This window comes from Sorex fumeus, unplaced genomic scaffold (genome assembly GCF_029834395.1).
Source record: "Sorex fumeus unplaced genomic scaffold, SorFum_2.1 ptg000041l, whole genome shotgun sequence".
NCBI classification, from domain to species: Eukaryota; Metazoa; Chordata; class Mammalia; order Eulipotyphla; family Soricidae; genus Sorex; species Sorex fumeus.
In genome coordinates, this window is record NW_026606098.1 from 10918402 (window position 1) to 10944739 (window position 26338).

Sequence of the window (26338 nt, forward strand, 5' to 3'; positions counted from 1 at the left end):
CAGAACCAGGAGTCAACCCCCAGCATGACCCGGTGTGACCCAAAACTGTAAAAAATATAAACAAAAAAAATTTTTTTTTTTTTTTTGCTTTTTGGATCACACCCGGCGTTGCACAGGGGTTCCTCCTGGCTCTGCACTCAGGCATTACTCCTGGCCGTGCTCAGGGGACCACATGCTATGCTGGGAATCGAACCGGGTCGGCCTCGTGCGAGGCAAACGCCCTACTCGCTGTGCTATCGCTCCAGCCCCAACCAAAAAATTTAACCAGGTAGGACCGGGGACCAGTGACATCTGCAGCGTGTCCCCCAGACTCTGGGCCCCCGTGCCCGGGTCACCACAGACATGCGGGGACACACAAGCGGGCCCTTGAACCCCACTTGGGCAGACTGCGTCCCGCCTTGGAGAGGGCAGTTTCCCGCGGGGTGCGGGTGAGATGCCCGTGGGTCCACCAGTCCGGAATGAGCGTCAGGGTCAAGCCAGGGGACAGGCGCTGGAGTATTTTTAGCCCGGGAGGACGTGCGGGCGGGTCTGTGGGGCCCGGAGGAAGGAGGGGACAGCTGGGGTTACCCCCTCGCCAGCCGCCCGTGACTAATTTAGGCGAAAGGCGACGCGGAGCTATTTCCATCCCACGCGGGGAGACAGGTGTGCCGGCCCCCGCCCGCCCCCGGCGCCCTCCGCCCCCGAAGGCCACGCTCCCCCATAGGCCGGGGCCGCCTCCCCCACGCAGGCCTCCGCTGCGCGCCCCTATAAAGGCGCACGCGGCTTTTGTCAATGAAGCCGGGACGCGCGGCCGGGCGCACTGCGGGCGGGCGCGGGCCGGCCGGGCCCCCGAGCGTGCGTGCGCGCTGCGTGCGTGCTGCGTGCGTGCCGCGCCGTGCGTGCCAGTCGGGCCCCGCCGCCGCCCGCGCAGACATGAAGCAGCACGTCGTGGGCATCGGCGGGTGAGCTGGGGCGCGGGGGCGCAGGGGGGGGGCGGGGGGCGCGGGGCGCTGTCCATGGTCTGGGCAGCGGGGCCTGCGCTGCGGAGCGCCCCGGGGTGGGAGGGAGCCCTCGCCCTGGGCACGGCGGAGGTGGGGGAATGCGGGGTGCGTTGAATTTCCTAAGCGGAAATTCGCTTTTTCCTCCTGGGGTCCCCCTTGTACCAGCAGTGCGTGGAGGCGGGGGGCGGGGGGTTGGGATGCAGTTTGCGCTGGGGTCATCTTGGAAGAGTGAGGGTGCGCACCCTATTCCCGCGCAGATTTGGGGGAGGGGCGTCCTGGGAGGGGCCTGGAAGAGGTGCGTTGAGGACACCCCCTCCCCCGGAAGATTGGAGGTGGGGCGTGTGCTCGCACTTGGGCTGGGAGCCGGTCCGGGAAAGCATCTAGAAGCCACGTGACTAGAAGCCACGTGCCTTTGAGGCCACGTCTTGGTGACCTCTGGGACCCCCCCCGCCGCCGCCAACCCCCAGTCCCCAGCAAGAGCCCAGAGGCACTCGGTCGTCCTCAGGAGGTGGGATTGGGTGGCCCAGCCCCCCACAGCCCGGCTGTGGCTCTGCTGTCACACACTTGAAATTCCCCTTCTATCTGCTGTGGGAGGGGCCTCCCCATCACAGGGGGGTGGGGGGGTGCGAGACAGTTCTGTGGCCACCTCTGAGCCGCGGAGCACAGATCGCATCCTTCGTGGGACCCCCAGATCCCCGCAGTGCATATCCTTAACTGTCCCCACCCTGTGATTATATGTGGAACCATGTTCCCATCGCCCCCTTTTATTCTGGGGCGTTTACTTCAGGGCCATGCCTGACAGTGCTCAGGGCTTATTTCTGGCTCTGCACTCAGGGATTATTTCTGATGGGGTACAGGGGACCCCAGGGGTGCTGGGGATCCAATCCGGCTTGGGCATGTCTTTTCGCTCAGCCTATCTGACCAGCGACAGCTTTGTCCCCAGCGGGGCCCTGACAGGCGGTCATAGAGACGGTCATTTCTAGAAAAGCTGTCCGCTCCCTGTGCTATTCTCCCAGAAGCCCAGATCCCGGGGCCAGAGCGTTAGCCCGGTGGGAAAGGCTCCTGCCTTGCGCGCAACCAACCTGGGTTCGATCCCTGGCATCCCATAGGGTCCCCTGAGCACCATCAGAAGTAATCTCTGAGCCTGCTGGGGGCTAAGGCGCTTGCCTTGCGCAGCCGACAGTGGCACTGAGCGAGCCCTGAGCAGAGACGGCAGCAGCCCTTGAATGCTGCCCCGTTTCCAGGCAAACCGGGAGGTCCTGCTCAGCCAGCTCACTCTTCCTCCTCCCTTTTCTGTCTCTGCTGGCCTTGGCTTTGAGAATAGGGGTCTTCTCCAACACGACTGCGGCCAGGGGCATGTCACTAACTGCCCTGTCCCCTGCTCCTGGCTCTGGGATCACTCCCCGGGAGAGGGCCCTTTGCAATTTTTTTCCCTCTACAACTTTGGGGGATTTTGTCATTGCTCTGTGTTCTTTGTGTCTTTGAACCAAACTCCGCTCCATGCTGGGGCAGTGCTCAGGGAACCCGGGCATGCAGACCTTGGCTCATCTGTTTCGACTCTCTCTCCCCAACCTGAGTTCAGTGTTCTATATCAGAGCCTGACTCGGGAGTGGGGGGGAGGAGGGAATGCAGGGTCCGAGAAGCCCACAGAGCCAGACAGGCACTCCATGGGAAAGGGCGGGGGGGGGGGGGCGGGGGGCACCTGGCAGTAGCTTCTAGAACCTTCTCTCCTCACAGTGTGACCAATGGTGGAAAAACCACACTGACCAACAACCTGCTGAAGTTACTGCCCAACTGCTGTGTGATCCACCAAGATGATTTTTTTAAGGTGCTGCCCCTTTGCTGGGAACAGGGGCGGGAAGTGGCACCCCAAGAAGGGGCCGGGCGGTAATTGCCCAGTGCCCCAGTGCCCAGCCTCCGGGGCTCCAGGTCCCCCCTCTCCCCAGGCAAACCCTAGGGCATGAGAAACGAGTAGGAACCCACAGACTCCCCCCACTTTTTCATCTGTGGAATGCCCCCACAGCCGGTCTCGGCTATGTGGCGTGTCCCCAGGGCACAGATACAAGGTCCCTTCCCTCCTGAGCCCACGTCACGGAAATGGGAGGGTGCATGCCAGTCCAGAGCATGATTCCCACCCCTATACAAGATCGCAGAGGTTGGGAGCCTCAGCTGCACCGGAATGGGGCTGGCACCCTGGGGTGGGGGGCGTGAGGGGGCGAGGACACTCAGTCCAGAACTCGGCCTTCTCCCTTCCAGCCCCAAGACCAAATCGCCGTTGGGGAAGACGGCTTCAAACAGTGGGATGGTAAGTACCGCCCCCCATGAAACCACGCCCCCTAGGATCTGGCCACACCCCGAGAGCTCAGTCATGCTCAGGACCATGTAGCCACGCCCATGACAGCCTGCCGCCTCAAACCTAGCCACGCCCCCCATAGCCCAGCCACGCCCCCAGCAGCCTGGTCACCCTCAGGACAGCATTGCCACGCCCACGTGTTCATCCCCTCAACTTAGTCACATCCCCTACAGCCCAGCTACGCCCATGACATCCAGTCATTCCCCCTACGGCCCAGCCATGCCCCATGCCACCTAGCCACGAGCCCTACAGCCCAGCCACGCCCATGACATCCAGTCACGCCCCTACAGCCCAGCCACGCACATGACATCCAGTCACGCCCCTACAGCCCAGCCACGCCCATGACATCCAGTCATTCCCCCTACAGCCCAGCCACACCCATGACATCCAGTCACATCCCTAGGTCAGCCACGCCCATGATACATAGCCATGCCCCCTACAGCCCAGTCACGCCTATGTCATCTAGCCACGCCCTCTACAGCCCAGCCACGCCCATGACATCTAGCCACGCCCCCTACAGCCCAACCACGCCCATGACATCTAGCCACGCCCCCTACAGCCCAACCACGCCCATGACATCTAGCCACGCCCCCTACAGCCCGACCACGCCCATGACATCTAGCCACGCCCCCTACAGCTCAGCCACGCCCATGACATCTAGCCATGCCCCCTACAGCTCATCCATGCCCATGACATCTAGCCACGCCCCCCCAGCCCAGCTACGTCCTTGACATCTAGCCAAGCTGGTGAAAGTCTGATCACATCCCCAAACATCGTAGCCACATCCACGACATCCAGGCCACGCCCACAACACCCTAGTTACCCCCGTGGCAGTCTGGTCATGCCCCCAGCTGCCGGGTCACGCCCTTCTCCCTCCCCAACACTCCTTCTACCTTTTCCAGTGTTGGAGTCCCTGGACATGGAGGCGATGCTGAGCACCGTGCAGGCCTGGCTGAGCAACCCCCGCAAATTTGCCCGTGCCCACGGCGTCAGCGTCCCACCCCCCCACGCCTCGGACACCCACATCCTCATCCTGGAGGGTTTTCTGCTCTACAGCTACAAGTGAGCCTGGCTGCACCCGGGGGGGGGGGGGGGGTTGTCCCCGGGCACGCGGGCGTGCTGCCTCTCCACTTGGACCGGCCGGAGATCGGGATGGGGAACTGGGGGCGAGGTGGAAGGATAGTGAGCAGCAGGAAGGGGCAGGCGAGGCTGAGCTGAGCTCAGGTCAGAGGTTGGAGAAACAGCAGTCTCTCTAGAGCCTCAGCCATGGGGCGGAGAGATACCTGCCTGCAGGGTGCAGGGTGCGTTGCACGAGATTGAGCTGCGTTCTATACCGGCACCACCTATGGTCCCCCTGAGTCCTGCCAGGAGTGCGCCTCCAGGTGGGGCCCAGAAGCAAACACACAAATGACAGAGTTCTCAGCCCTCACCACGTGCACAGTGCCCCTTCCCCCATCTTGCTGTGCATCCTTGGGTCAGAAATCGGACCTCTCTGGGCCCATGCAAGTGAAAGGACATGGGAATCATTCAGAGGGATAGAGGATTGGCTCTGGCCCTGGCCCCTAATCCAACCCGCTCCCCTCCCCACCCTGCACCCCCCACACACAGGGAAGACCTGGGAGCTGGGGCTGGGGGCTGTTGGGATTGCAGGCTTTGAGCTGACCTTCGCCCCCGCCCGCCTCTGCCCAGGCCCCTGGTGGATTTGTACAGCCGACGGTATTTCCTCACTGTGCCTTACGACGAGTGCAAGAGGAGGAGAAGGTGAGCAGTGGAGAGAGTGCTGCGGGGGAGGGGGCGAGGGACCACCTGAGACCAGAAAACCCAGTGGCCATCCCGCAGGTCACGGGCTGTTTCTGTTGCAGGCACCCAGCGCCCCAGGCACGACACGCGACCCCCTAACCTCCTCACCCACCCCCTCACCGGCCCCCTGGCACCACGGGGGAGCGTGGGGGCCGCCCCTCATGCCTGCCCTTCTCTCGCCCCTCCCCCAGCTCTCGAAACTACACGGTGCCCGACCCGCCGGGCCTCTTCGACGGCCACGTGTGGCCCATGTACCAGAGGTACCGGCAGGAGATGGAGGCAGACGGCGTGGAAGTGGGTAAGCCAAGGCAGGGGCGCGTGAGCCCCCGCCCCCATCACCCTGCAGCCCCACTCTGCTGACCCAGCGTCTTCCTTGGCGCCTGACCACCACCCGTGTCATTGCAGAGTACCTGGACGGCACCAAGCCCCGTGAGGAGCTGCTGCGCCAAGTCCTGGAGGACATTCAGAACACGCTTCTCAACTGCCCCTAGGCGGGGCTGGGGGGCGTGGTGGGTGGGAGGGGCGTGGCTGGCACGGAGCCCTGGGGGGGACCTGGCTGTGGGGTGGGCGTGGCCGGGCACCAGGGGCGTGGCTGGGGCTGGTCTGCGGGCCTGGGTGTAGCTTGGGGCGTGGCTCTGTGTTCAGGGGCGTGGCCATGGAAAGGTACCGCCCCCCCACCCATCCCCTCCTGGTACTGGCAAGATCCTGACCCCGGTGGGACAGTCGTCCCAGCAGGCTCTGCGTGACCATCAGCTCGGCTTCTCAGCCTGTGTAACCTTACAGTGGCTTCAGTATAAAAACTGTTGTTTTTTTTAATTTTGGAGGTCCAACCTGTTTCCTAAGGTACGGAGAGAGGGGTCCTCCTGGGCTTTCTCCCTGGTTCTTTTGGGGGTCTCTGGGGTGGCGCTGGGTGAGCTCTGGGTACTGACAGACTCTGTTTGTGGTCCCCCCACCCGTGCCCATGGGAACCGAGGGATTCTTGAGGCCTTCATTTCCCAGAGGGGGCCCCAGGCTGTCACCTGGCCTGAGCTGTGCCCGGCTCTTGTTAGAACCCCCTAAGCTCCCCACAGGCAACCTGACCCCCCTCCTTTGCAACTGCATCCGACTGCAGACACCCTGTCCCCTCTGAGCCCCCTGTCCTAGACCCTGTCCCTGTGGAGCCCCACCCACCCACCTTGACCCTCAGGGAGGCGCGGAGATACTCAGGGACTTGGTGGGACTGAACCCACCCCAGCAGGACCTGAGCAGTGGAGGAAAGAGAGGAGAGTGATGTCAGCGCCTCGAACCACACACAAGGGTCCCCAAACCCAGAGTGCTTCCAGGGGAGGTTAAAATAAATAGGGGGGGGAAGGGCAGGGGTGAGTGAAGAGGGCAGGAGGAGGGTAGAGTGGACCCGGATCTGGTTGACCCAAGGAGGAGCAACTCACCAGCCGCATGGCCGGAGGACACACAGACACCCCCCAGACACCCCCCCGATGCTGTATTTGCAGTCAGGGGAGAGGCCTGGGGGATGCGAACCCAGCCTCCCTCCTTCCCCCTGGTCACTGCCACCCCACTTCCTGCCAGGGGGTCTGTGGGACAGACTCTCCGTGTCCTCAAGTCCCCGTGTTCCAACCACAGAACCAGCCAGGAACCTGAACTCCGGTCCTACCAACCCTCCAGGGTACCCCACTCCTCCAAGGAACCTTCTCAATGGAGAAGGTTCAAAGGAGGCTTTGGGGGGACAAGGAGGGCGCTGGCCTTGAATGTGGCCAACCCGTGTTGAGTACCCCGCACCCCATAGGGTCCCCCTGCGCCCTCCAAGAGGGATCCCTGAGTGCAGAGTCTGGAATCAGCCCTGAACGCCACTGGGTGTGGCCCTAAAGACCCCAAAATATAGTCAAAGGAGGCTCCGCGGGGCTGAACACGTGCCTTGATCCCCTAAGCACCATTAAGTGTGACCCCTCCCCCGTAAATCCCACCAGAGAACAGGAGCCCTCCTTTATTCTTGGGACCACATGCCCAAGGAGACAGCTGTGAGGATGGACAGATGGACAGGCAGATGGACAGTGGCTGAGTCCAGAGGATCCCACGTACTTCTGACCCACTTCTCAGCAAAAGCCTCTTCCGCACCTCAACTCTAGCCCCCCAAAACCTAAAACCCAACCCAGGCAATCACCACAGGGGTGGCGTGGGTAAGGTATTCAGTCAGTGTCAGCCCAGGAGGTCCATGTTCCCGGTCCCAGGTCATCCTGCTGGTTTTCTGAGGACCCCCAGAGGAGCATGTGAAGGGGTTCCACGGGTCAGGGGGCCCAGGCATGCAGGCCTGTGTCCCCAGCAGATCCCCAAGGCCTGGCGTGCTGGAGAGAACTGGAATGTGTGAAGGATCTTCCTGCTGGCAAACAAACCCGTCTGGTCACAGAAGGAATGATCAGGAATGGCCACGAAGCACCGAGCTGCCAGTACCCCTGAACACTCCCGGGTGCAACACCAAAACCAGACAAAACCTCAAGCCAGAGGGTCAGGAAGTAGTAACAGCTGGTGAGACACGTGCTTGGTACGTGGCCAACCCCAGGTAGATTCCTGGCCCTTCAGAGGTTCCCTAGACGCCGTCAGGAAAAACGCCTGAGCTCCGCTGGGGGTGGCCCACACTCAGGTCCCAAATTAAAAAGCCAGAGCACTGGCGGGGTGAGTCAGCTTAGGGGGGTGCTGAGAGAACTGGCCCTGGTGAGGGACGGAGACGCTCCAAGGCGCCCACTTGTGGCGACTCAGAGGAAGTGGCGAGTCCCGTGTTTGCAGGGAAGATTTCCAGGCCCTTGGCTTTGTCTCTGGTTAATTAAGGAACAAGCTGGAGCCTCTGGCGTTGGGGCCATAGCCTAGGGCGTTCACAGTGCATTAGGTGGTCTCGGGTTCCTTCGCAGGCACCCCATTTCGACTCCCGATCACCTTCTGGAGTAATTCCTGAGTGCAGAGCCAGGAGTAATTCCTGAGCATCACGGATTGTGCCCCCCCCCGCAAAAAAAAAAAAAGTAATAATAAACAAAGCAGCCTCAGTTCTTTGTCCGCGATTTCTTCGCCACAATCTTGCGGGCTACTAAGCTGAATCTTGCTTCCACCACCCCTCCTTCATGCAGAACAGGCAAGCGGCATAGTTGGAAATAGGGGTGACAGGGTGTGGGGGTGAGCATCTCAGGAAGCCACTAACAAAGGGGTCAGGACGGAGAGATCACAATGCATTAAAGTCATTTGCCTCCCTAAGGCCCACCCGGGTCATCCCCCTCACATATAGGGCCCCAGAGTCCCCCAGGAACTCTGCTGTGACCACCCATAATGCAAAAGAGACACTTGCTGGGACTGTTAATGGGGTGGGTGGTGGAGGTGGGCGAGGACCGGATTCCCCTCTGCAGAGAGCTCGGAGGGTCCTGGGGAGCTACAGCAGGTTCCCGAGGGACGTCAGGACAGGGAGGGACATTTCTGAAAGAGGGACATCTCTGGGAAGGATGAAAGCGCCCCACAGCGCTGCCTTGTGGCCACATGTTGGAACTGCAGTGCCCCGAGTTTCCCACGCTAAATGTTTCCAGCCCTTGGGTTTGCTTCAGTGTTAACCTTGGGGGATTAAAGATCACGCGCACGGCCTCATGCCATGCAGCGGTAGCATAGTGGGGACCCCGGGCGCTTGTCTTGTGTTTGGCGAACCCCTGTTTGTTCATCGATGCTGTGGGGCGTTTCCATAACTCCCCAGATGTGGGTGACCACAACAGATTCTGGGGGCTCAGGGAACCCTATATGGTGCCTGAGATCAAACCCAGGTTGACCACAGGAGAGGATTGTGCCTTCGCGCAGTACGATCCTTCCAAACCGACACCGGTTTTTTAAAATCTCCAGCAGGGCTGGAGAGATAGCACAGTGGGTAGGGCATTTGCCTTGCATGCGGTCAACCCAGGTTCAATTCCCAGCATCCCACATGGTCCCCCGAGCACCACCAGGAGTAATTCCTGAGTGCAAAGCCAGGAGTAACACCTGGGTGTCCCCAGGTGTGACCCAAAAAATAAAAATAAAAAAATAAAAGTCTTCAACATGATCATCTCCACTCCCCAGCACCCCACATTTCTGAGGGTGTTCTTTGTGTTCTTCCCTGTTCTTTGAGAAAGAGTGGTGTGGAAGCAAGAGTCACCTCACTGCCCCCCTCAGATTTGCGTGTGAAGAAATCTGCCGGCTTCGGAACTGAAGCTGATCTTTTCTTGTTTGTTTTTGTTTCAGGGCCACAATCAGCGATCTCAAGGGTGACTCCTGGCTCTGCACTCAGGAATCACTCCCGGCATGATTGGGGAACCGTATGGGGTGCTGGGAAATGAACCTGAGTCCGCAGAACCCAAGGCAAGAGCCTTAACCGCTCTGCTACCGCTGCACCTGCTTGATCCTTAATGACCCCACACCTAACATTGAAGCGAACCCAAGGGTGGAAATTTCTTAGAGAAACGGGCCTGGGGAGGGACAAAAGCGTCCTGCAGTGCCATCTCGTGGCGGTTCTGCGGAAGTGCCGCGGCCCGACTTTCCCACGCTTAAGATTTCCAGCCCTTTTCTTTGCTTCCGTGTTAGGTATAGGGTCATTGAGGATCAAACACGTCGCCTCTGGCTATGAAGTGTTAGTAAAGCACCTAGGGCGCTTCCCTTGCACGGAGTGACCCTGGTTCGAGCCCCAACATCCCATAGGGTCCCCCGAGGACGACCGGAAGGAATTCCTGAGTGCAGAGTCAGGAGGAACCCAGAACACCGGTGTGGCCCCCAAACAATGAAAAGCAGTCTCGCTTCTTTTAGAGCAGATTTCTTTACCCCAAAGTGGAGGGGTATCGAGCTGAATCTTCCTTCTGCTTCCTTCACGTAGAACAGAGCAGGGGGCACCCTCAAGTCAGAAATGTGGGGTGATGGGGCATGGGGATGACCATGAAGGGGAAACCTTGAGAACGGGGAGCAGGACCTGAGACTGTTCTGCGTGGACGGCACTTGCCTTGCTTGGGGTCAACCTGAGTTCGATCCCCCGCTCCATATAGGGGCCTCTGAACCCCCAAAAGTGGTCTTTGGGCTCTGCTCTGGCCACCTAGCCCCCAAATGAAGAAGCCGGAGTCAGAGGGCGGGTCAGCGTGGGGAGTTGCGGAGGTGGGCGAGGGTCGGGCTCCCCTCTGCAGAGATCTCGGAGTGTCCTGGGGAGCGACAGCAGGTTCTGGAGGGAGGTCAGGACGGGGGGGACATTTCTTAGAGAAACGGGTCTGGGAAGGAAGCGCCCCACAGCGCCGTCTTGTGGTCACTTTCTGGAGCTGCAGCGACCCGAGTTTCCCACGCTGAATGTTTCCTCCAGCCCTCGGGTTTGCTTCAGTGTTAACCTTGGGAGGTCAAGGATCAAGCACGCAGCCTCTGGCCATGCAGCAGTAGCAGAGCGAGGACCCCAGCGTTCACCTCGCACGCAGCTGACCCGGGTTCGATCCCCAGCACCGCCTCAGGGTTCTCTGAGCCCCACCCGGAGTGCTCCCTGTGCACAGTCAGAGGGAAGCCTTGAGCCCCGCCGGGTCTGAACCCCAAAACAAAATAAGCAAAGATCAAATTTTAATCCCGTGCCACTCCAGTGAGGCTCCATTCCTCTTGTCTCCGTCACCGTCCACAGCCACAGTGTCCCAAGTGTCCCTTACGGTGCTGATATGGCAAAGGTCCAGCGTGAGGGGCCAGAGGGAGAGACAGCCCGAGGTGGCCTGCGCAGGCGGAGTGGGCCAGGCAGACGCGCCGTGAGGGCCTGCCAAGGCACGAAGCTCAGTGAGGCTGACCCATGGTCACAGCCCAAAATAAAATAGTCCGGGAGGAGACAGGGACAGGGACAGGGACACCACCCACCTGGTCAGCAGGCAGCTGGCCCGTACCGAGCATCGGTAGCCATCGGGGGAACTCCTCAAGCCAAAAGGGGTGAGGACGTGGAGAGTGGGGGCCCCCAGGCAGGGCTGGTGGGGAGGGGAAGCAGGACCACAAGCTGAGGAAGATTCGCGTGGAGCCCGGCAGGCGGCTGAAAGGGCTGGAGCACAGGCTTTGCAGGCAAGAGGCCTGGGTTCGAGTCCTAGGTCTGTAGACAGTCCCTCAAGTGCAGCTGGGAGCCACTCAGCCACCCACAGAGTACTGAGCTGGGAGTCACCCCTGAACATCGCTGAGTGAGGCTCCAAGAACTGAAGGAGAAAAATAAGAAAGGGGCCAGAGAGATAGCACAGCGGGGAGGGCGTTCGCCTTGCATGCAGCTGACCCAGGTTCGACCCCCGGGGTCCTCTGAGCCCCGTCAGGAGTGATCCCTGAGTGCCGAGCCAGGAGTCAGCACTGAGCACCACTGGACTTGGCCCTAAAGGCTCAGGCTAGCCCACCCCATGCCCTCAGGTGTCTGGGCACACGGAGACCATGGGCCACACGCCACCTTGAGGCTCTCATTCATGCAGGTCCAAGGCCCCCTACACCCCCCAGAGCCCCAGGGGTGACCCCGAGACCCCACAGAGGGATGCCCAGGATTTGGGGGGACTGAGGAGGGGGTGGGTAGCCCCAGGCCCTCTGCTGCTTCCCACTGGGAAAGTCAGCCTGGGATTCCCCTCCACCCCCTTGGATACGGGAGACTCACCCCTCCCCAAGCTACTGGCGAAAACAGAAACAGAGGCCCCAAAGGCCTGGCCTGGTCCCCGCTGCCCCATCCTGATGGTCAGAGGCCAGAGTTCAGGCTGGATCCCCCAAACCCCAAGGGTCCCCCTGAGCATGAAAGTCAGTCCCACAGACATACACCAAAAATTTTGCTTCTTAAGACCTTTTTAGGGCAGGGTCCAGAGCCACAGGACAGCGGGAGGGTGTTGGCCTTGCACAGGGTCACCCCGGGTTTGAGCCCCAGCGTCCCCATCGGGTTCCTGAGCCCTGCCAGGAGTGAGCCCTGAGTGCTGTCGGGACTTAAGCATGCCGGGTGGGGCCCCCCGAAAAATATATATAATATAAAATAAAATGCTTTCCAATCCAGGGGTGGGGTGCAGGGTTGGGGCGAGAGAGCAGCTGAGCCCCATCCTGGCCGGTGGCCGAGGCCTGACTCCCCGGCCCCCCCTTCAGGGCCCCCAAACATTTGTCGCTCACATCATGTAGCACTCAGGGAAGCCTTAATCAGCAGTTGCTCTGCCCGGGGTGATGGGGGATCCCGTGACCCAGTCAGCAAGGAAAGGGTCACCTCCAAAGGCTGTCCCTCCCTGGCCCCAGACGAATGCCAGTCCCCAAGGGGCCAGCCAGCGGGTGCCAGGTGGTCCAGGTGCCCCCAAAGCTGCCCAGCACATTCCGGGGTCTGCCTGGAGGGCTCGGACCCCGACGTCGTCTCTCCCCTTTTATTTACCAGTCCGAAACTCCGCAGAGGCACCGAAGAGCTGCGTCAGCGATGCCGGGGTGTGGGGTATTACAGGGGCAACTTGAGGTCCCTCGATGCCCACAGGGCGCACCCCCAAACAGAGACCCCCAGAGTACACAAGCGAGGGAAAGAGGGGGTGTGGGGGAGAGAGGGAGCCTCGTCCACTCCCCGGGGGGGTGGCCAGCAGCACTGTGGCCACGTTCCCCCCAAACACGCACACACGCGGGGTCACCTGGCCGGGGGTCCCAGCTCCTCGGCCTCTTCCTCGCGACCCCTGGGCCCAACCGGATGCCCCCCCAGGCCTCCGGGGGGGCTCAGAGCCCCCACAGACTGTGTTTCACACATCCGGGGCAGTGGGGCCCCAAGGGGTCTGGGTGCTGTGCTGTGACTCACTTTGGGGGCCGGGAGAGGTGGTTTGGGTACTTACTTTTCTTTTTCTCTCACACAGGGGGCTAAAGGTCTCGGGGCTGGAGGAGCCGCGGGCCGGGCGGGCCGGGCTTTATAGGCGCCTCCCTGGAGCTATTAATAGCCTGTTGGTTATCCAACAGCTGTGCCGGCCCCACCCGCCCCTCCCGGGGCCCCCGGCCTGTCCTTCCCGCAATGATGCCCGCCCTGCACCCCCAATGCCCCCCCGAGTGCAGGAGGCACAGGATAGCCTAGAGCTGAAGGTCCCAAACTTTAGGGGTTCACCGCCCCATTTTAGGGGGAAAACATGAACTGGGTAATGTGCCTTCTGTAGGCAAGTAGAATATTTTCCCCAGTGGCTGGGCCCAGCCAGGGGTCAGGACTCCCCCACTCTGGGAAACTGTTCTAGAGCATTCTCAAGGAGCACTGTCGCTGCCTTGTGAGGTCTCGGACTTTTCCCACAAGACACTCCTCTTCCCCCGGGAGGGGGCCCCTGTCCCCAAGACTCTGGGTGTGGCCCTCGAGGACCTCGTGACGGAGAATCGGCGCCTGCCCTTCCCTTGTCTGGTGTTGGGTGACGCTGTGACCTGATGGGTACAAATTCCTGGCACAGCCAGCACCTGCGTCCCTGCCTGGCATCGCGCTGGTTCCACGCCAGGCCCAGGGCATCAAGGTGACCTGGGCCCGGGCATCTACCCAAAATCATCAGTCCAATCAGGAGAAAGGGCAGAGAGGGGAGGGGGGGAGGGGAGGGGAAAGGGAGGAGGGAGGGAAAAGGCCTCATCAGACCTCAGGCAACCCCACACCTGCCCCAAGAGAGGCAGGCACCTGCCCTACATGTGGCACGCTGGGGTTCAAGCCCTGAGCCAGGCCAGGGGCGGTGGGAGGGGCTACCTTGAGGAATACTTCCAGAACATTCTCAAGGAGCACCTTTCACTGCCTTGCCAGGTCTTGGACTTTTCCCGCAAGACGCTCACCCTTCCCCAGGGAGGGGTTCCTTGGCCTCTTGTCCCCATGAGTCTGGTTGTGGCTACAACTAATTTTTTTTTCATTTATTTCAGGGACGCAGCCACATGCTGAGAGCAGTCTCCACATGCTAGGACGAGCCTCACGGATGAAGGAACCGGCAGAGGAACCCAGGTATGCAGGACCTGGGGCTGAGATCTCCAAGCCTGCTCCACCCAGATCCCCCATCTTCCAGTCGCTAGACAGTTACACCCACCAACTGCCGTGTAATCTCATCAATGGCCAAGATCCAGAGACTATAAAATCAAGCTCTAGTTCTCGCTCTCAGAGAACCCGGCAGGCTACCGAGCATCTTGCCCGAATATATGCCTAACTGGGAACACCTGTAAAGGTGACTAGAGGCTGCCCCAAAAGCCTCCACCCCTCTCAGAGAGCCCGGCAAGCTACCCAGAGTATCCCGCCCGCACGGCAGAGCCTGGCAAGCTCCCCGTGGCGTAGTCGATATTCCAAAAACAGTGACAATGATGGTCCTCATTCCCCTGACCCTGAAAGAGCCCCCATCATTGGGCTACACTAGCACGTGACAGGGACGAATGGAGACGTTACTGGGCCCGCTCGAGCAAATCAAGGAACAACGGGGAAATAGTGATTATTTATTTATTTATTTATTGCTTTTTGGGTCACACCCGGCGATGCTCAGGGGTTCTTCCTGGCTCTGCACTCAGGAATTACTCCTGGCAGTGCTCGGGGGACCATATGGGATGCTGGGAATCGAACCCCGGTCTGCCGCGTGCAAGGCAAACGCCTACCCGCTTTACTATCAGTCTGGCCCTCTTATTATTATTATTATTATTATTATTATTATGACATGGGCTGGAGAGATAGCACAGCAGTAGGGCTTTTGCCTTGCGCGCAGCCAGCCTGGCCGAGCCGGGTTTGATTCTTCCGCCCCTCTCGGAGAGCCTGGCAAGCTACCGAGAGTATCTTGCCCGCAGGGCAAAGCCTGGCAAGCTCCCCGTGACGGATTCGATATGCCAAACACAGTAACAAGTCTCACAAAGGAGACGTTACTGGGCCCGCTCGAGTAAATCGATGAACAACGGGAGGAGAGTGTGAGTGAATGTGTATTATTACATACGCATTGGCTACTAGTGTTTCACTCCTGCCCTTTCCTGAGGTTGCCTGATGGTATCACACACGCCGGCTGGGGCACTGGGACTGGGACTCCGGAGGGCGTCCGCGCTTCTCTAGGGGCAGTTGGCGCAGACTCTGGCGGGGCCTGAAGTTCTCCCGCTGTCCACTAGACGTCGCGCTTTCTGCCTCTCACCCGCTGTCCTGGGCCGCGTGGCACCTGGGAATCACCCACCCGGTGGGGGGAGGGGGGGCAGGGACAGCGACACGCGACAGCGACAGGGACGCAGACGGGCTCCACGGCCGGGGCCTCGCTCGGCACACGGGTGACACCGGGAATTGGAACTTGTCGCCACCTCGGCCTACTGGGCTGCGCCTCTCGCACCGTTCTTGCTGGCTATCGACTCAATTTGGTTTCCATTTGGGTTGGTTTTGGCGCCACACCCTGCGGGCTCAGGGACCACTCGTGGTGGGGCTTGGGGCACCCTATCCCGCTGTCTTCCTTTCCCGGCCCTTTAATTCATTTTTAAGGACCGCAAAGGGGGCCCCCAGGGGTAGGGGGCGGGGTGCGCTGAGGCCAGGGCCAGGCGGGACAGGACTGGTCAGCTGCCAAGGCACCAATCAGATGTGGGGAGGGGGGACCCCCGCACTTGGCAGCGTCTCTGAGGACGCAAAGGGACGAGCGGCCCCTCCAGAGCCCCCCCACCCCGCACACTGCACGGGCCTGGAAGCTTCTGTCTCACTGCAACAACAACAAAAAGCACATTTTAAAAGAAACTTTAAAATGAGAAGCAGACACCGAGACCAGTCCAGTGCCGATATCGGGGCACCCCAACTCCACACCCCGACAGGAGGCCCTGAGGAGCGGGCAGCGCGCGGACAGACGGACGGGCCCCGAGCAGTGGGCATTGCGGACGAGCACAGAGGGACGAGCACAACCGTCTTTATTTCCTTCAACTGCGGCAGGTGCAAGTTTGCAGAAATGCGCTTAGCGACTGGGGGATCTCCAGACGGGAGGGGGCCCTCTGCAGACCCGAGCGAGCCCAGGCCTCGAGAACTGCCCTCGGATCCCCGGTCGGGTTGGGGGCACGCGGGGCTCAGAGGTCCCCGGACCTCAGCGCCTCCTTCCCAGGGCCAGACCAACTCGAGGGCGCCACCTTGCGGCGCCGAGCGGTCCTGAACGAGAATGCCCGAGGTGTCCACAGGCTTTGGGGGGCGCCCAGCCAGCCGACTACGTCCAGTGGGCTTCTGACTACACAAGCCACCCTGAGGGCTCACGGGGTGGCGCTGGGGAAGGAAGTCGGCGGGGCGGAAGGGTCGGGAGCTGGGGCGGGGCTGGGGTCCCTGGTTGGCGGAGATGTGCCTCTGGGGTGTGGGCTGCTGCGTCCCGGTGCGTCCCTGTCGCAGGCTCCAGCGTCAAGACTCAAGACCCTGGCACCGCCCACCTGCTCCCCCAGAGCCCCAACTCCTCCTGGGCTACTGTCACTCGGCGCAGGGTCAGGGACCGAAGGGGCGGAGCTGGGGGAACGTGGGAGAGGTCAGCGGCCACTACCCAACTTGAAGGGGGCTCCGGTGTCCCACAGAGGCCCCAGGTGGCCCCGCAACTCCCAGCGGAGTAGGACGTTGGAGTCCCGCCCCCACCCCGCCAGTGCCAGTCCGAGCTGCTCCTGGCCAGCGCCATGTGGAAGGAACTGGCCCTTGGCGGACTCCCAGACCCAGGGCGGTGATCCCCGGGGAACACCCCCCAAAAAAGTGGCCAACCCTACAGGCAAAGGGCAAAGCTCAGGGCGGGGGGCAAAGCCGGACCCAGAGCCCGAAGCGGGAGGCGGGCGAGGGCGAGGCGAGCGGGGGAGGGAAGGCGGCGTGCGCCCCCGCCCCCGTGCGCCCCGGGCCCTGCGCGCGCGCCTAGCGCAGCCCGCACTGGCCGCCCTGCAGCTTCTCCTGCTCGATGGTGCGCACCAGGTCCTGCACGAAGCGCATCTCGGAGGCCAGCTGCTGCGCCAGCGCCTCGTAGCGGTTCTCCAGGCGGCTGAAACGGCGCTTGAGCCCGTTGGCGCCCAGCAGCGCACCCTTGGCCTCCTCCTGGGCCTGGCGCCGCAGCGTCTCGGTCTTGTGCAGTTCCTGGCGCAGCCGCCGCAGGTCTTGGCCCAGGCCCTCCTGCTCCTCGCGGTACCAGGCCTCCTTCTCCTCGTAGATGGCCGTGAGCGCCTCCACGTCCTCGTGGCACAGGCGCCGGCTGTGCTCCAGGCTGCGCAGGCCCTCCTCGGCCGCCGCCACCTCCTCCAGCACCTTGGAGAAGCGCTCAAAGTTGATGTAGGTGTGGTTGGGGGGCATGCTGGAGTGCGACTTGATGGTGTACTCCTTGAGGCGCGCCGTCTTCAGGCGCCTCCGCTCCGGCTTCTTGCCGCTGTCCTCCCGCCTCACGTTCCGCCGCCGGATGGCCTGCGGGGGGCGCGGGGGGCGCGGGGGGGGGGGCGGTAGCGGGGAGCGCAGTGGTCAATAGAGCGGGAGGGACTCTCCCGCCCTGCACGCAGAGGAGGCCAGCTCCGCCCCATCTGGGAAGGTGGGGCGACCCCCGCTGCGTGCACAGAAGAGCCGGGGGACCCCATGCGTGCGCACACACACGCACACCCCCCGCTGCCCAAGCTCACAGGGGGTCGGTCCCAGCCCCATCTGGGAAGGTGGGGCGTCCCCTGCTACATTCACAGAAGGACTGGGGGACCCCATGCATACACACACACACAAACACACACCGCCCCAGTTCCCCCATCACCCAGCTCACCTTGATCCAGGAGTGCTCCAGGCTCTCGGCAATGGTCATTCTCCTCCTGAAAGACACCCCCCCCCACCCCCGAACCATTAGTCCCAGAAGCAGGGTCGACAGCGGCCACCACTGCCAAGGACGGGGTGGCCGGGCTCCCCCCACCCCTCATCCCCTCCTCAGCACCAGATGGGGGGTCCCCGGGCCTCCTGGATGCAGACGAAACACCCCTGAAACAGCACAAGGTCAGACGATAGCACAGCTGGTAGGGAGTTTGCCTTATATGCGGCTGACCCGGGTTCGATTCCCAGCATCCCATATGGTCCCCCGAGCACCACCAGGAGTAACTCCTGAATGCATGAGCCAGGAGTAACCCCTGAGCATCGCCGGGTGTGACTCAAAAAGAAAAAAAAAAAAAAACACTTAAACAGCACAAGGCCAGGACCCTCCACTCAGCCAGGCTGTTCTAGTCTGCTAGGGCCATGGCGTGGGAGTGGGAGAGTCTCTGTGTCCTGGCGAGACTGTGGAAAGAGCGGAGGCCTCAGGGTCTGGAACTCAGGTACCCATGGGACCAGCCCCACTTGGAGTATTCTAGGAGGGTGGGGGCACTCCTGGTGGTGCTGGGGGGATCAGCAGGGCCCACCAAGAGGCACTTGGGGAGCCTATCGTACAGTGGGGAGGGTGGTTGCCTGACACACGACCAACCCAGGTTTGATCCTCGACATCCCATAAGGTCCCCTGAGCATCACTAGAAGTGATTTCTGAGTGCAGAGTTAGGAGTAACTCCTGAACAATACCAGGTGTGACGCCCCCCCAAAAAAGAGGCACTTGGGGGCATCAGTGCACGGGCTCAAACCCCGACTTCGGAGGCGCCCCCCTCTCCTGCGCCTGCTGGGATTTTTTTTTCTTTTTGGTCACACCCAGCAATGCTCAGGGGTTACTCCTGGCTCTGCACTCAGAAATCACTCCTGGCGGTGCTCAGGGGACCATATGGGATGCCAGAGATTCGAACCCAGGTTGGCTGCATGTAAGGCAAACGCCCTACCCGCTCCAGCCCCCTTTGCTGGGATTTTTAATGACTTTTCTAGAAAATAAAAAAATGCAAGAACTTTTGTTGCTGTTGTTGTTGTTTGGGCCATACCAGCGGTGCTCAGGGCTGATTCTTGGCTCTGCACTCAGGAACTATTCCTGGCGGTGCTCGGGGACCCTATGGGATGCTGGGGATTGAGCCCGAATTGGCCGTGTGCAAGGAAAACGCCCTCCCCACTGTACTCTTGCTTGTTTTGTATTTTGGGTTGTTAGGGGTTTTGGAGTCACACCTGGCAGTACTCAGAGCTGACTTCTGGCCCTGTGCTCACAAGCCATTCCTGGCGGGACTTGGGGCACCCTGTGGGGTGTGAAGGATCGACCCCAAGTCAGCCCCACGTGAGGCCAGCTCCTGCCCAGCTGTCCTGTCCCGCCAGCAGCAAGGGCCCATTTTACGTTGAAATCAGCTTCCACCCAGACAGGGATGAGAATGTGAGACTGGGTAAGGGTGCAGATCCTTGGCCCGTGCCTGGGGGAGGGGGACCCCAATCCTCCGCCTCTCCTACGTACTTGGGGTCCTTGACCAGGAGCCGGCGGATGAAGTCCTTGGCCAGCTCGCTGGTGCTGCTGAAATACTCCTCATCGAAGTCGTAGTTGACGGCCGAGATGTTGGTCAGCGTCTCCTGCTTGGTGTCCCCCAGGAAGGGGGACGCACCACTCAAGCTGCCACGAGCCAGACACGGGACTCACGGGCGGTGGCCACTGGGCCCCCACACCCTCCCCACCAACCCCCTCCACCCTGCTGGGTCACGGTCCACCCACACACAACCAGGCTCCGAAGGAACAAAAGGCTCATCACCCCCACTGGGCCCGCAAAGGGCGGCACCAACTCCTCAGGGCAGCGGGGCCTGGAACCCCTGATCCTCCATCTCTACAGTCCCCTGAAGGCTCGAGTCACCACCCAGCCCACCGGGGTCCGTAAAGACAGGAGCTGTCCCCACCCGCCACCCCCCCCCACACACAGGGCTGCCCGACTCTCTGCCCAGGGGCCCCGGAAATGCAAGACACTCACAGGATGTAGGTGATAACGCCAATGCTCCTGTGGGGTGACATGGGAATGAGGGGTCAATTGGCCGGCCAGGGACAGCACCCCGATTCCTCCAGGGCCCCCCCAGGGCAGAGTCTGAGCCCAAACCAGAGGCCAAAGCTGGCGGGGGGGGTGCAAGGGAGGCCCAGGGTGGGCTCTGAGGGCATGGGGTGGTCACTGCCTGCTACTCCCCCAGGCCCAAGGGGTGCAGAGCAGGGGAGAAAAGCCCCTCTGGCCTCCAGGCTCCCACCCACGGAGCGGGCATTCAGGGTGCAAAGTGCTCCCCAGAGCATGCAGATCCACGACATCCACGATCTGTGCACAGCCCCCTGCCCAGCCCCCCACTCACCACATGTCAGCCTCCAGGCCCAGGGGCTCGTAGTTGACAATCTCAGGAGCTGGGGGATGGGAGGCAAGAAGTACGTCCACAGCAGCCCCGGGAGGGCAGCACGGACCCCCACCCCCATCCCCAGGCAGGGAAGCCCAGAGCACAGTGCAGTGGGCTGCAAACTCCAGGGTGACGCAGGCTGGGCACCACCCTCACCCACAACCTCCAGGGGAACGCATCCCGGACACCACCCTCACCCACAAACTCCGGGGTGCCAAAGATGTTCTTGAACTCGTTCCCTGCTTCGATCTTGTGGGCGATGCCAAAGTCAATGAGCTTGATCCGGGGACTGGCCACGTTCTTGTCCAGGAGCATGATATTCTCTGGCTGCAGGGGTACCCTGCCATTTCAGCTGACCACCCCACCTTCCCGGAGGACCCCCTCCCACTCCACGGGGTGTGTTCTGAGCCACTGAACCAGACCCTCGTTCTCCCCCCGTACACACACACACACACACACACACACACACACACACACGGCTCTTCCCTGCCCAGCTCTGCCCCTCTGGGGGCTGCAGCGATAGGACAGTGGGGAAGGCGCTTGCCTTGCATGCAGCTGACCTGAGTCTGATTCCTGGCATCCCACAGGGTCCCCCGAGCCGCACCAGGAATTATCCTTGAGTGCAGAGCCAGGAGTAACCCCTGACCATTGCTGGATTTGTGGCATCCCTCCCTCAAAAAAAAAATTTCTTTGGACCAGTGAGATAGTACAGCAGGGAGGGTGCTTCCTTTGCACTTGGCCAAGCTAGGTTCAATCCTCGTCACCCCATAGGGTCCCCCAAGCCCCACCAGGAGTGATCCCTGAGCACAGAGTCAGAAATAAGTCCTGAGCACCTCTGGGTGTGACGCAAACGAGAAAAAAGAACCAGATATGCCCCCCTGAGCCCAGGGTCCAGCTGTAAGCCCTGGCTATGTCCCCAGCTCTGTCCCCTGACCCCATTTCCGTCAGTCTAACACGAGCTGTCCTTCTGTGCCCAGAGCCAGGTTCTGCCCCTCTGTCCCTGTGCCCATTTCTATCCCCGGCTGTTCCCCTCTGTGCCCGGGCCTAGGCGCACCTTGAGGTCAAAGTGAGCGATGCGCTTCGAGTGCAGATAGTGGACGCCGTCCAGGATCTGCTTGAGGAACTGCGTGGCCTCATCCTCGGTCAGCGACTCCTTCTCGGCCAGGAAGTCGAAGAGCTCGCCGCCGGACACCAGCTCCAGGATGAGCACCACGTCCGTCTTGTTCTCGAACACGTCATGCAGCGTGATGATGTTGGGGTGCCGGATCTCCCTCAGGATGTCCACCTCCCGCTCGATCTCCTCCCGGCTCACCCCGCGCCGGCTGGACGACAGGCGCCGCTTCTTGATGAATTTGGCCGCGTACTCCTTGCCGGTGCCCTTCTGCCGGCACTTCCGCACAATGGCGAACTGGCCGCTGCGGGGGCGTCGGGACAGAACGGACGGGTGAGTGGGGGGACGGAGGGGGACCGGGAAGGCGGAGCAAAGCGGGAAGCGGTGGGCGGGGTGGAGGCAAGTGGGTGGGATTCGTTTGTGGGCGTGGCCTAGTTGTGGGCGGGTCAAGTGGTGGGCGTGGCGTGTGTAGGCGTGGTTAAGCGGTGGGCGCGCCTAGAGGGATGGGCGGGGGCGACAGAGGGTGGGGCTAAACTGTTGGGGAGGCAAATAGGCAGGTGGTGCTTAGGCAGTGGGCGGGGCCTAGAAGAGTGGGCGGGGCTAAAAGATGGTGGTGCAGATAAGTGGGCGGGCCCTACAACGGTGGGCAGGGTGGCAAGATGGGTAGGCCAGTGCAGGCCCGTACTGGGAAGACCCCAACACACACACAGACACACACACAGACTCCAGAATCAAGAGGGACCCTTGGCCTGAGGCAGGAGGGGTGCCAGGCCTTGCACGCCCTTGATCCAGGTTCACTACCCAGTACCACACAGGAGTGAGTCCCAACAGGAGTGACCCCTGAGCACAGAGTCAGGAGTCAACCCTGAACACCACTGGGCGTGGCCCACGCTAAAAAAAAAATTTAAGGACTGGGGCTGGCAAGGAAATCCAACGGCGCAGCGTGCCCACTTGGAGGAGGCCCACATTTGACCCCCAATACCACATGGGCCCCCAAGCACCAAGCCAGGAATAGCCCCTGAGCAAGGCTGATGTGCCCTTCACCAAGAGAAGAAAAAAAAAATCAAGGAACAAACCCCACTGACACCTGAGCAAGTCATTTCCTGTCCACCCTGCCACAGTTTCTCTACCAGAAAAACCAGGACACAGACTGGGACTGAGCCCAACAGCAGCTGGGCCTTTACCAACCCTGGCAGGGGTGGGGGGGTGGGGAGGTCACCTCAGCACCCCACACGCTCTAAGAAGCACCTCAACAAGAGATGTAAGCGGGGTGCAAGAATGAGGGCACGATCTCCCCACTAAGGCTGGAGGGGACGGCCTAGGAGACACCCACCCCCCCCGGCCATTATCTGTGTGGTACCTCATCATCACTGACTAATCTTCCCTACAGCAACCCACTTTACTCAGAGCAGGTGTGCCCCCCCTGCTGATCACCTGCCATAATCATATGGCTTTTTGTTTTGTTTTCTATTTATTTACTTTTTTTTTTTTTTGCTTTTTGGGTCACACCCGGCGATGCTCAGGGGTTACTCCTGGCTTGTGCACTCAAGAATTGCTCCTGGCAGTGCTCGGGGGACCATATGGGATGCTGGGAATGGAACATGGGTCGGCCACGTTGGCTGCGAGCAAGGCAAATGCCCTACCCGCTGTGCTATCGCTCCAGCCCCTTGTTTTGTTTTCTGGGTCACCCCCTGCACTGGTTGGGGGCTCCGCCGACCAGTCCATTCGATGCTGGGGATGAAACCAGGGGCACCCTCCTGGGCTCCAGGATACACTTTCCAGTGTCAACTCTGGGATTAGGGTGGGGGGCGGGGGTGGGGTCGTGGATGGGCACACATTTGCTCTTCCCTGAGAAGGTTCTTTCAGAATCCCCGAGGGGCCTGGCAAACTCTGGAAAAGCCCCGCACCCCCACCCTCTGCTGAGCTGGGCTTCCGCGGCTGACATTCCCTTCAGCTGACATCATGGTCCAAGTGGCTGCCGGCTGGGAGCCAAATCGCCAAATAAGGTGGGAGGTGCCAAAAAGAGGAAGAAGAATGGAGCAAAAAAAAAAAAAAGAAAGAAAGGTGAGGGGGCGGGGAGGGAACTCCAGGCCCAAGCAGGACAGAACTCTCCGGCAAACAACTGGCAGGCGGGGAGTCTGGGCGTCCCCATGAAGCCCCCATAAAGCTTTCCTACCAGAAACTGCCCCCGCCCAGGCGGCTGCCAGGCACGGTCCGAGCCGCAAGGGGGCGCTCTGCAGAGCGTCGACGCGCAATTCCCCCCCAGCACGGAGGGGAGCAGAGCAGGCGGGAGACCCCAGCTCACCTGCCCAGCTCCTCCCCCATCTCGTAGTGGTCTTCCACATCTTCCTGCCGGAAGGTGGACATGGTGGCCGGGCTGCCCGCCTGCGGCCTCCGCGGCTGTCCCGGGGAGGGCCCAGCGCCAGCGACTCGGGGACCGGACCTCGGAGAGTTCCCTGGAGAAACGGGGAAGGAAGTTGGGGTGAAGGTCCCGGGTGACCGCTCCGCCTGAAAAAGGTTTCGCATCACGCCTGGCTCCCGCGCCTTGTTCCTTGGGGAAGATCCACGGTCAGACAGGGCGAGCGACGCCCCACTCCCTGCCACCTTCACCCCCGAGCTCCGATCACCCCCCAAACCAGGCGCAGCCCTCGGTTCCCGGCCCCCCTCGGCCCCTCGCGACCTGCTGCTCCGGAGCCCCCACACATTCCTGCAAGCGCCCCCAGGCTGCGCACACCCCCCAGAAAACGTGAGCGCGTACGTCGGGGGAAAGGCGCGCTCCCAGACTCCTGGTCCCACTTTCCTCACCAGCTCCGCCCGCAACACTCGCACCGCTGCCCACCTAGAGACCCCACCAGCCTTCCGCGGTGCGGATCCCCCAACCCTGAATCCCCAAGACGCGGACAAAAGGCTTCCCAACTACTGCAAACACCCCACCACCACCCCTGCCCCTTCTCACTCTGCGGTCCTGATGGGTTCCCCGCGACGGATCAGAGACCCCGGCTACCCGGCAAAGCCCCCCGCGACCTATCGCAGCCCGCCACCGACTCCCCGGCAGCCGCAAAGCCCCACGGGACCCATCAGAGCCCCACACCGTCTCCCCGACCCCCCAAAGGTCGCATCTGAGCCTCTTCCAACGTCCTGCGCTCCATCTTCGCCCCAGCTTCAATGCAGACCCGAAGACCCCCGCCCCAGCCGCCCCTCCCCTCCAAGGTCGCCTCCAAGGCCACCACGCCCCTCGCGGGCCCCAGCTCAGCCCCCTCTCGGCCCCGGTTCTCCCAGAGGGTCCCCAATACGCCTCGCAAGCCCCTAAAGAACAAACTCCGCCCCACCTACCAGCCTTCGGTCGACCCCGCTCCGGACCCTCTGCGGACCCGACTCCGGGACCGGCCTCTCCGCGGACACAGCCGCCGCCGCCACCGCCACCGCCGCGACTCCCCGGGCAGCGCTGACGTCACCTCGCTCACTAGTGCCGGCCCACCAGGCAGAGTCCACCGCTCATTGGTCAGCGCGTGACGCCCCGCCCCGAGCCTGCCGACCACTTTTCCATTGGCTAACAGGCTACTGTCTCGGAACTGATAGGCCATCCTGGTCGTCCGTCACGTTCAATGAAATTGGAAATCTGACTTCCGGCCTGGGAGCGGTCCCGTTTTCCTGCGGCCCGGGGTCCTGAAACCGCGAATTAGGGTTTGAGTCCCCCCTCGTTGAGCATGAGGACGTGCACCGAAGGCCTGGTTCTAGCGGAGTAGCTCTTGTCCCTTAGGGGCCCCGTCCTCCAATGCTGCCCTGCGCCAGACACCAGATCCCACAACCTTCTGTTTGCAGCCGGCTGTCACCCCGTCTCCTTCCCGTGGCCCCCCAACCCCCGCCTCACAACGAAAGCTCAGAGACACAGTGCTCAGCCGTGGGCCATTGTTTTTTGTATGAGGTCCTGGCGTCCAAACTTTCACTCTTACTGCTGATGGTAAGAGTGATACTACTCCGCTATTTATCCCTCTCCTTCACTATGCGCAGCTCACACTTTTACAGTTTACTCGCATGTGCTTTGCATGTCAGGCACCTGGGCTGATTCTGGCATCCAGGCCACCTCTAAGTAACGGTTAGATTTGTTTTTATGCGTTACGGTGCCCAGAAACACCGCCAGGACGCTCCTGAGCATGGCCAGGAATAGCCCAAAGCACCAACAGGGGTCACTCCTGAGCAGAGCCTGGAATAGCCTGAGACCTAGCTCCGGGTTCTCCACACAAAGCAAAATCAGGAAATCAAAACCAGGCCAGAGGATTTCAAGTGGCACATCACATCTTAACGTGTGGCCAAATTCGATACCCCAACTGTTAAATGCAGCCCCTCTAAAAAGGGATAAATTATAAGCAAATAACTCTTGCTTTGATCAGTTTATGCAGGGCCACCCGCGCAGTACTCATGGGTTGCTTCCGGTAGGACTTGGGGGTACCAGAGATGGAACCTGGGTCCACCACATGCGAGGCAAGTGATGGACCTGCTCTGGCCCCCAACACTCATCTTTGAAAACTCACCATCACTCAGATGTAAGTGGACCAAGATCAGGAGATTTGGGTTCTAGTCCCAGCCCAGAGCGCCACTTGGTGTGCCCACCCTAACCCATCCCCAAATAAAATACTTCTCAGCTCTGACCCACGTGCAGTGGTCACATAGAATGTAGAGCTTTGTCCTATCTGTAACTATAAAATGACTCACAAGTTAAAAAGGTTTACTTAGGGGCCCGGAACAATTAGAACAGTGGGTAGGAAATTTGCCCTGCACACAGCTGACGCAGGTTCAATCCCTGGCACCCCATATGGTCCTCAAGCACTGTTCCCAAGCACTGCCAGGAGTCATTCCTGAGTTCAGAGCCAGGAATATCCCCTGAGCACCATCGGGTGTGACCCAAAAAGGAAAAGGAAAACGTTTACTTATAAATTGAAATAAAAGGGCCA

At 61.2% G+C, this 26338-nt stretch overlaps 2 protein-coding genes and 1 long non-coding RNA gene across 3 annotated transcripts; 1 reads left to right on the top strand and 2 right to left on the bottom strand.

Moving 5' to 3' along the window:
• Positions 1 to 809: 809 nt before the first annotated feature.
• Positions 810 to 5952, top strand: NMRK2 (nicotinamide riboside kinase 2). The gene is made up of 7 exons (XM_056119756.1): positions 810 to 941; positions 2718 to 2808; positions 3237 to 3285; positions 4236 to 4395; positions 5023 to 5094; positions 5325 to 5431; positions 5539 to 5952. Exons 1-7 carry the CDS (start codon positions 913 to 915, stop codon positions 5622 to 5624), a joined length of 594 nt encoding a protein of 197 aa, XP_055975731.1. The 5' UTR covers positions 810 to 912; the 3' UTR covers positions 5625 to 5952.
• Positions 5953 to 10702: 4750 nt separating this feature from the next.
• LOC130028921 (uncharacterized) lies at positions 10703 to 12976 on the bottom strand. Its single transcript, XR_008793235.1, has 3 exons — positions 12939 to 12976; positions 10996 to 11318; positions 10703 to 10897 (listed from the first exon to the last, which is right to left on the bottom strand). It is a non-coding gene; the product is annotated as an uncharacterized LOC130028921 (long non-coding RNA).
• A 2964-nt stretch (positions 12977 to 15940) lies between these two features.
• Positions 15941 to 24845, bottom strand: DAPK3 (death associated protein kinase 3). The gene is made up of 9 exons (XM_056119749.1): positions 24720 to 24845; positions 23692 to 23842; positions 21330 to 21690; positions 20473 to 20602; positions 20237 to 20285; positions 19873 to 19899; positions 19371 to 19523; positions 17796 to 17841; positions 15941 to 17455 (listed from the first exon to the last, which is right to left on the bottom strand). Exons 2-9 carry the CDS (start codon positions 23751 to 23753, stop codon positions 16919 to 16921), a joined length of 1365 nt encoding a protein of 454 aa, XP_055975724.1. The 5' UTR covers positions 23754 to 23842; positions 24720 to 24845; the 3' UTR covers positions 15941 to 16918.
• Between the last annotated feature and the right edge of the window lie 1493 nt (positions 24846 to 26338).

Coding starts and splice junctions, on each gene's coding strand:
- DAPK3 (XM_056119749.1), bottom strand. CDS start 23,753: ATGTCCACCTTCCGGCAGGAAGATGTGGAAGACCACTACGAGATGGGG. Junction 21,691..23,691: donor ATGGGGGAGGAGCTGGGCAG/GTGAGCTGGGGT, acceptor ACGCCCCCGCAG/CGGCCAGTTCGCCATTGTGC. Junction 17,456..17,795: donor TGGAGCACTCCTGGATCAAG/GTGAGCTGGGTG, acceptor CGCCCCCCGCAG/GCCATCCGGCGGCGGAACGT.
- NMRK2 (XM_056119756.1), top strand. CDS start 913: ATGAAGCAGCACGTCGTGGGCATCGGCGG. Junction 3,286..4,235: donor CGGCTTCAAACAGTGGGATG/GTAAGTACCGCC, acceptor TACCTTTTCCAG/TGTTGGAGTCCCTGGACATG. Junction 4,396..5,022: donor TTTCTGCTCTACAGCTACAA/GTGAGCCTGGCT, acceptor GCCTCTGCCCAG/GCCCCTGGTGGATTTGTACA.